Source organism: Palaemon carinicauda, chromosome 32 (assembly GCF_036898095.1).
Source record: "Palaemon carinicauda isolate YSFRI2023 chromosome 32, ASM3689809v2, whole genome shotgun sequence".
NCBI classification, from domain to species: Eukaryota; Metazoa; Arthropoda; class Malacostraca; order Decapoda; family Palaemonidae; genus Palaemon; species Palaemon carinicauda.
This window is the reverse complement of record NC_090756.1, coordinates 31,336,672-31,346,439: the sequence shown is the minus strand read 5'-3', so window position 1 is coordinate 31,346,439 and position 9,768 is coordinate 31,336,672. Positions and strand designations below refer to the sequence as shown.

Genomic DNA, 9,768 nt, shown 5'->3' with positions numbered 1-9,768 from the left:
TCGAAAGGGGAGTATCCCAAAGCCTAATTAGGAACGGAACGAATGGCAAATAAGGCATACGGGACCTCCTTATCCCACTCTCTTCCTAAATCCACGCAAAGCTTTCTCAAAATAGACTTTAGGGTCTGGTGGAACCGTTCCACCTGGCCATGACTCTCAGGGTGATATGGGGAAGAGGTAATGTGTTTTACCCCTAATTCAGACATTTTATTCTTAAAATACTTGCTTGTGAAATTAGTAGCACAATCAGATTGCAAAGTGTGAGGTATACCAAACTTAGTAAAGAAGCCAATTAAATTATCGACGATCTTTTCACTCCGATTACTCCTCATGGGATTAGCCTCCGGGAAGCGAGACATCCGATCCACCATTGTTAATAAATACTCATTACCACCGCGCGTCCGCAGGAGAGGACCAACGACATCGATCACCACCTCCCCAAAAGGCTCCCCAACTGAAGGTATGGGAATGAGTGGGGCTTTACGTATCTTGTGGTTGGGCTTCCCCACCAACTGACACACTTTGCAAAAAAGTACATAGTGTTTTATATCTCGGCGCATTCGGGGCCAATAAAAATATTGTGCGCCCTTCAGAGAAGTTTTTCTGACCCCAAAATGCCCAGCAAGATTATTTTCATGAGCCAAAAATAAAATTTTGTTCCTATACTCATCAGGAACTACCAACTGACGAGAAACTTCTACCTGGTCAGCAGGTGCAACAGCTGACCTACTAACCCTGTAAAGCCACCATTTATCTTTACAGAATACTGGCTTAGATAAATCACTAATATCACTACTAATTGCTTCATTAAATTCAACAGTCTGGGCTTTCCTAAAAGCCTTGGAATCCCACACCACGTCTCGAAAATTAAGTACACCATTTGTCACAAAGTCAGTCTTATGTCCATCAATCACATCCAAATCCAACTCAACCTCGGCCAGCTCAACCTCTTTTGCCTTTGACCTCGTTATCACAGAGATAGGTTTTAAAATATCATTTATAGGACAGTGGTCGTCCCCTACTTCGACCACAGACAGAATTGGAAAGATACAAGATTCATCTGTAATGGATAAATCGTTAGCAAAAATTACATCTATCTTGGGAATTGGCAAACTACCAACAACAGCCAACTTTACCACACCTGAAAAATAATTAGTATCAAGAAAAAACATTTCTAATGGGTATGAATTCACTGTGTTCGGGAAACCACCCAATACGACATACTCACCATTCTTATATACATATCCATCCGGGACAGACCCTCGTAAAATTAATGACTGAACGGCCCCAGTATCTCTCAATACTTTAACGTTTGTCCCAATCCCTTTAGTCGTATCCGTGAAAATAGATCCGTCAGTTATGTACTTACGAAATCTAAGTCATCTAGATTCGTCTTCCTTTGGCGGTTCAGCTGCTGTTACAACGTTAACAAGTTTCGGGTTTTTTTCAAAATATTTCTTTCTCGAGAAACACTGAGACTCGACATGACCTCTTCTACTACACCAAAAACAGACTATTCCTGACTCAGAAGCCTTACTGTTCCCTACATTCCTACTAGTATTAACATAACTGCGAGAATTACCATTAATTAAACTACTACTAGTTTTATTATCATTATCACTATTCCTATTATTCTTATTTCTGGCAAAATCGGGTTTCTCCGACTCCTGTTGTCTGTTCTGGTTATTCCTTCTTCAACCACCACTAAAAAATTTCCTATTGTTTACAGATACTTCCCTAGTTACCTTTTCCTGCTTGTGGGCGAGGGAATACTCGTCCGACGCAATAGCGATCTCCTGCAAGGAGTCCAGTTTCAACTCGTCCAAATGTATTTTTAACTCCCTAACCACATTCCTTTTAAATTCCTCTACCAAAATTAATTCTTTTAATTTAGAAAAATTATCAATATCCTTTAACTTCAAAAAGTCCTCACAAAACTGCTCCTTCTGCCTTGCAAATTCAACAAATGTCATCCCCGACTCTTTCTTAAAATTGCAAAATTTCTGCCTATAGGCCTCTGGAACTAAATCATAGGCTTTAAGAATTATGGCTTTCACTGTATCATAATCGTTACAAAGAGCTTCATTAAGTGTGTTATATACACGCTGAGCCTTTCCTTTTAATCGACACTGAATCATAGTGGTCCAAATGTCCTTTGGCCAAACCAACCTTTTAGCTATACTCTCAAAAGAAGTGAAAAATTTTGGAACATCTTTCTCATTGAACAAAGGTACCAATTCTAACGCTGACGTTACGTTGAAATTATCCCCAAAATACTATTTCTATTATTAATAGCGTTACGTACTCTCTGCAAGATAATCTTGTGTTCCCTTTCTTTAGCTTTTTCTTCAGCTTGGAACCGCATGGCTATTAACTCTAACTCTTTAATCTTCACTTCCTCCCTTAAAATACTGAGTGTCAATTCACTTACCTGATGAATGTTACTTTTATCTAACTCCTGGTTTCCTTCATTAGTGACTTTGCCCAGTTCTTCATCCTCGTTCATATGCGAAACACTTACTCTCTTTTGTTGCTCTTTAGCAGCTTTCAGTACTTCTTTAAGTAACTGCCCCTTATGAACTTCTGATGGCAGTTCCAAATGCAAAAACTGAGACAAAAACTACAACTCTTCTCTTTTCAAATAAAAAATATTGTCTTCCTAATCAGGGCTACTGAGAAATTCGGCCGGAGCCTCCTCAACTTGAAGCTCGAAAAAAGGCATATTCTAAGTTAAAAGGGTTATGAGGGAGAAAGAAAGAGAGAGGGGGGGGGGGGTGGCGGCGGCGGAGAAAATACTCCTATAACTTAAATGCCTATCAAGCAAAACTATTCTCCCTTTTTTCTCTGCACTCCTCCTCGAGAAAATCCTGTGAACGTTAATGACTGGTAATAGGTCCTGTCACGGTCGCCATTTATGTTATGAACTCTTAAGAGATGGTAACGAGTTCACAGATTCTTTATCATAAAGCCCTTACCACTATGATAATGAGTAGGACTCGTACCAGAACAAAAACAATCCAAGGAACTTCCTCAAAGAGAAGGATACAGAGACAAAATAAACAATTGAATTATTTATTACAATTAATAACTTAAAATTACAAAGAAATCCTATGAAAACTGAACTTTAGGGAAGAAAAACAAACTGGTTATTACAATTCCACAGACATATTAGCCTAGCTAACTAGCACACTAAAGTAAAAGAAAAAGTTACTAGGTAGAGATAGAAACCACATTTGCCCGGGTCGTGATAGAAGGAGACAAAGAAAGAAAATATCCTTAAACCTAATTGATTAACACAGTTAAATGGCAATAAACATACATTGGGAAAACAGAAAAATAAACGTCATCCAGCTAATATCAATTAACTCTTCTACAAATACCATTCCCTCAGCAACACGTCACATAGTTTTATCTCCAACTGTAAATGTCAGCAATACCACCAAGTAGGAGACACTCAACATAAGTCGTCTATGGGTTGGATTGGTCACAGTATAACACACAGGGTCTCGGATCTTACCCTTTTCTCCGCCACTGGAAGGCCCCTTGACAACTCCAGAGGTTCAGCAAGCTGAGGGCACGGGCAACGATGGATGAAGCTCGCATCAAAAAGTAAGAAATGTAAGGCAGGCCATCAAACGAACTGAAGAGCCGTCAGTACAAATACAATTCATAGGGGATGGCAAGGAACACCTCCAAGATGCCACCAGCTCCACAAGCATCAAGGACGTCTTCAGAATATTTCACAAAACTTGCCACAAGCCATCAGGAAATATGGGAGCTGAAAACCTCTCTATAAGGAGCCGAGTCGCTAACTGTCCTTTTTTCGCTCCAAAGGGCCCCACATCACCAGCGGGGACGAAAACAATACAGAAGATGAACAGCCGAAAGATCATCAACATGAAAAGATAAAAACACTTACATGGGTGACGTACCAATTTGAAACTACAATTACCCTTTGAGGGGAGGAAAACATCCCAAGTCCAGCCTTCAAAAGACATATAAACAAAACTGGACAAAACTGGACAAAAACAAGAAAAATTTACTTTAAAGTGCAAAATAAATGCACATATATATATATATATATATATATATATATATATATATATATATATATATATATATATATATATATATATATATATATATATATATATAGACAATTGCTCTTTATTATAATGGTGATATTAATATTATTATTATTATTAGTAGTAGTAGTAGTAGTAGTAGTAGTAGTAGTAGTAGCAGTAGTAGTAGTAGTAGTAGCCAAGCTACAGCCCCAGATGGAAAAGAAGGATGCTATAAGCCCTATAAGGGCTCCTACAAGAAAAAAAAGCTCAGTTAGGAAAGGATATAATGAAATTAATAAATTGCATGAAAGAAGAAATTAAAAATAAATATACAATATCCTAAGATAAGTAACAGCATTAAAATAGATGTCATATATAAACTATGAAGGAAGACTTATATCAGGAGAGAGAGACAGAGAGAGAGAGAGAGAGAGAGAGAGAGAGAGAGAGTTCCGAGAACTCCGAGAGAGAGTTCCGAGGAATCCGAAAGAATTGCTAAAGCTAGGTTGATACTTATGCACTTTTTTGTTTCAAAGGGTTCATCAGTGGGGCCGTGCCACTTTGTAGTGTAAACACCCCGAAATGTGCCAATATTGCAGAGTGAGTACACTTGATCTTGTGGCATGGTACGAGGTATTGCTGCGATATCTTGTACAATGCAGCGACATGGATGAGGGAGGTGTTTACGCATCCTTGCGACGTAATTACGCAGTGTTGCAAGTACCTTGCGTTGCGATGCGAGATACCTGTGAAGTGTCACGAAGTGTCACATAAAACAGTGTTGCAAGGTACCTGCTAAGTGTCCCAAAGTGTCACATAAAACGCGCCCAAGCTACCAGAGGTATATATCGGGCTCGAAGCCTGGGGAAGTCACTACTTTACTGACATCCTTAGAGCATAGGTCAAGAGTACTACTCAAGAGGGAGGAAGACAGCATGATTGCCAGTATTCTTTTGATAACTGCTGACTATATCATCGAGAAGCATTGGACAAGAAGACCCTAAAAACGACCAGAGGAATCAGCTATGGTACCGACGGCACAAGCAGAATCAAGAAGAAGAGCTAGAAGAAAGATGCAGTACTAGGAATGGCTGACAAAGAGATCCATTAATGGAGATTATGACCAGCTGCTACAAGAACTACACCGAAAATACCTTAAAGGGTACAAGAACTTCGTGTGGATTGAACCAGGATTGTTTGCAGAGATGGTTAACCAAATTTTTCTAATGTTCATCAAGAAACAGACTACAATGAGAGATCCTCTAACAGTGGTATTGAAATTGCCTGTCATACTCCACTTCATGACAAGTAGGGACTCATATACAAGTCTTCAATATAGTTTCCGAGACTCCAAGAGTGTGATTTGCAGATTTGTGCCTAAAGTGTGCAAAGTCATCATCGACACCAACAAACTTGCTGTCCTGAATTGCCCCAAAACTCCAAAAGACTGGAAGACGGTGTCCGAAGTATTAGTGAAAAAGTGGAACCACCATGTTTGGCGAGGGGTACTTGATAGAAAGCATGTCCCTATAAAGAACCCCAGGAAAGTAGGATCACTTTGTTATAACTACAAGAAGTTCCCCATTATCACACTCATGGCCGTCGCAGATGAAATGTTCAAGTTCCTGTATGTTGACTGATTATTTCATCGAGAAGTACTGGACATGAAGACCCGAAGAAGAACCAGAGGAACCACATGTGGCACCGACGGCACAAGCAGAATCAAGAAGAAAAACTAGAAGACAGCCTTTGTGCCGGAAATGGCTGACGAGAATATCCATACATGGAGATTATGACCAGCTGCAACAAGAACTACTCTGAGAAAACCCTAATGGGCTCAATCCTGGATTGGTTGTAAGGATGACTGACCGCATTTCTCTAATGCTCACCAAGAAACAGACTAGAATGAAAGATCCTCTAACAATAGGATTGAAACTGGCTGTCACCTTTCACTTCCTAGCAAGTGGGGACTCCTATACCAGTCTGCAATATAGTTCCGGAGTTTCCAAGAGTGTGATTTACAGGTTTGCGCCTAAAGTGTGCAAAGCCATCATAGACACCCATACACGCTGTACTTAAGTGCCCCAAAATTAGTGAGGAGTGAAAGACGGTCTCTGAAGTATTACCGAAGAAGTAAAACTATCATAATTGTGGAGGGGTGCTTGATGGAAAGCCTATCCCTATAGAGAAGCTCTGAAAAGGAGGATCAATATACTATAACTAAAGGATGTTCCACAGCATCATACTCATTGCCATCTCAGATGTAAATTACAAGTTCTTGTATGTCAATATAGGTGCTAAAGGAGGTGCTAGTGTTGGAGGAACCTTGATCAAGTGTAGCTTTTACTACGCCATCGATCAGAACCGAGTGGGATTTTCTGAGGACAGCACTCTGCCAAATGATGACTTTCCAATCCCCCTCCACATAATAGCAGATGATGCCTTCGCCCTCTACACATCACTGATAAAACCATACTCCATTTTCGTAGGTTTAATTGTTGTTAAAATTTCTGTTTATGAAGATGTAAGACGTAACTAGTTAGGAGTCACTCTCATATATTTTCATTTTCTCTCTGTATATAGATTGTTTTGTTGATATATATATATATATATATATATATATATATATATAAAAAATCATGTTTCTAAGTAATAGTATTCACATTCCTTCTTAGCTTATTGCATTCATTTTTAAATATAATAAAGAGAAAAACAAGAAGTCAGACATATATGAATCTGTGTTCGATGAAGGGCCAGAGAACCATTCCTTCTCAAGTCTACAAGGAGGGAATTTTCATATCCCCAATATGAGCAACTCCTCCCCCCCCCCACTATATTGAAATCTCCCCAGCTATCATCTCAATATGTGAAAATGTCATCAACATAGCGTTGCCAAACCATTTTCGTAGGTTTAATTGTTGTTAAAATTTCTGTTTATGAAGATGTAAGACGTAACTAGTTAGGAGTCACTCTCATATATTTTCATTTTCTCTTTGTATATTGAATATTTTGTTGATATATATATATATATATATATATATATATATAATCATGTTTTTAAGTAATAGTATTCACATTCCTGCTTAGCTTATTGCATTCATTTTCAAATGTAATAAAGAGAAAAACAAGAAGTCAGACATATATGAATATGTGTTCGACGTAGGGCCAGAGAACCATTCCTTCCCAAGTCTACAAGGAAGGAATTTTCATATACCTAATATGAGCAACTCCCCCCCCCCCCCCCCCAGGTTCATGTGAATAAATCAGGACCAGTAAATGCCGCAAGTTCATTTCCTGTAAGGACTCCATGACTCCCCCCAGCCTAGAAGTCAAGCCCCAGTTGCAATGCAACGCTTTTCTAGGAGACTGAAACGATGTGTTTTATAGATATTTGTTTTATGAATTTTTTTTCTTAATGGTTCAATATGAATTGATGTTTTTGCAACAAAGAAAAATTTATTGTCAATTATGAAGTACCCGGTAAAGCAAGTTTTGAGCTCTTTGTAAGGTTGAGAAGACGATGGATTGAGAAACTTAGAAATTTTCGGGTATAGACTGGCATAGAAAGAGCATAAACATACGCAATTGGAAGAACATGTTTATGGTCTTTGCCTTGCACTGGACTAGAAACCGCTGAAGAAGATGGCGAGAATATGAGATATATATATATATATATATATATATATATAATTGGTTTTTTTTGTTGCTAATGATTCAAATGAAATACATACCTTATTTGCAACATTATTTTTGTTAGAAATACACAAATCACATCCAACGAATTTTTCTACAAGGCAGAGAATATATTCTCCCTGTTGCAGTATATTTGTTTTATTTTTCTCCTCTTCAATGCTGTACCAAGCATTTCTCACAATCTAACAAGCATGGGAGACCACAAGTAAGAAACTGGAATCTGGGATAAGGAAAAAAAAGCTATTTCAATACGTTAAAAGCGCCCAAGTCGCTAATGGATCGTATAAAAGTTACATGTTAATCACAACTAAAGCTTACAAGGGAAAGAAAAACCTTTCAGAGGAAAATGAATAAGTGAAGACACAAATGTACCGTAACATGAGTCCTCTCTCCTTGGGGGGAAGTAGCGTCAGGTGACTTTACCTGTGTGCAGCCCATAATCCTTTGTCATTAAAAGAGATAATGGTATTCACAGTGTGGCATCGTTTAATAAGTTAACTTGGGTAGTGGGGATGGTGCTGTTCTCATTTTGGATCTGAAGGGGATTTGATCCAATTAGTTTCTCCCTGTATCTCTGAGGACAATTACTGCTTATTGTATAGAATTCTGTTCTTGGATATGGGGGGGGGGGCGGCTTTGGGGAGGGGGAGGGGGGGGGGGTGTTGGAAGAGCAAAGTCTCTCCTAATTGATGGATATTTAATACTTGTAAAAATTCTGCTTCTTACAAACCCGTTCCTTGCCTGTTATAACATCGAGGCGGTGAATTTGAGTCGATCCACTTGTGTCAGGGTTCATTAATTTTAGGTTCTCCTTATTTTCATATTGGTGACCCTTCCAGAAAATTTTTCAAATATTTGTGATATTGGATGTGAAAATTAGCTTTTTTACTATGATTTATCGATGTGACAAGCATATATATATATATATATATATATATATATATATATTATATATATATATATAATTTACAATTTACCTTATTAGCAACTAAACTACTTTACAACTTTCTGAAAAGGGAAAAGGTACCAATTACGAACTACAAGATGAAATCTATTCGATTTTGTGAATTCATTCCCGCCCAATCTGTATATCTCACATTATCTTGCCATTTCTTCTTTGCTTAATTAACTCTTTTTCTTTTACATGTATCTAAATTGCAAGAGCCATAAGTAAGAGTGAATACACTTTGTTTATTATTATAAGCATATTATTTGTGCAGTAACTTTTGTACCTTTTATTTCAATATAAATTCTTTTCTATTTTCTTCATCTCATCGACCCCTTTTCAATTATATTTACACTTCACTCTCCATTGAATTTTATTATTATCTACATGTATAGTCCCACTTTAAACCAGTTTCCTTCATTAACTAATCCATTTATACAGCATTTCCATTTCCTAACAGCAGTCTGCCACATTCTTTCTATATTCGGTTACTTCTGTCAGTCATCTGACTTGAAACTCAATTGACAAGATGAAGTTTGTTGGTACAAAACGACTAACTTCTTCTTGATTTAGTTTTTTTTTTTTTTTCAGTTTCTCGTCTTATTGGTGTCTTTAGTCAGTTCCGGAAAACAAACATTGTTTCAGATTTCATTTTTAGATTTTCCATTGGAAATAGTTCCACTAAATTCTTTCCCTTAGGTTACTTACATAATACTGTTATATGAGCCCATTTTTAGTTGATCTCATTTCTTTATGGTTTTACCAACGTATGAAGATTATTTAATATCTAGTAATTTTTTTCGTAGCTTGCAAGTACACAACATATTACTTAATTGAAAAGGGGCTTGGCTGGTATTAACTCATCTGAACCATATCAGGTCAGAAATTCCTTTTCATTAATATATCCTTTTCCTTTTGTTTCATATTGAGATCTGTAATGAAGAGGGTCGGGTTTAATTAGACCTAATTTTTACAGATAGCTGTTACTTAATATATATATATATATATATATACATACATACATACATACATACATATATATATATATATATATGTGTGTGT

The 9,768-nt window shown here is 37.4% G+C and overlaps 1 protein-coding gene across 1 annotated transcript; it reads left to right on the top strand.

Annotated features, from left to right (window-relative positions):
- Window positions 1–3,586: 3,586 nt before the first annotated feature.
- LOC137625562 (uncharacterized) lies at window positions 3,587–5,707 on the top strand. Its single transcript, XM_068356473.1, has 3 exons — window positions 3,587–3,609; window positions 4,667–4,815; window positions 5,229–5,707. The coding sequence occupies exons 1-3, from the start codon at window positions 3,587–3,589 to the stop codon at window positions 5,705–5,707; spliced, it is 651 nt and encodes a 216-aa protein (XP_068212574.1).
- Window positions 5,708–9,768: the final 4,061 nt, after the last annotated feature.

Excerpts from the sequence above, each read along its gene's own strand:
- LOC137625562 (XM_068356473.1), top strand. The coding sequence starts at position 3,587 with ATGGATGAAGCTCGCATCAAAAA. Across the intron at positions 3,610-4,666 it reads GATGAAGCTCGCATCAAAAA|AGTGAGTACACTTGATCTTG; the intron begins GTAAGAAATGTA and ends CCAATATTGCAG. Across the intron at positions 4,816-5,228 it reads CGTTGCGATGCGAGATACCT|GGTACAAGAACTTCGTGTGG; the intron begins GTGAAGTGTCAC and ends AATACCTTAAAG.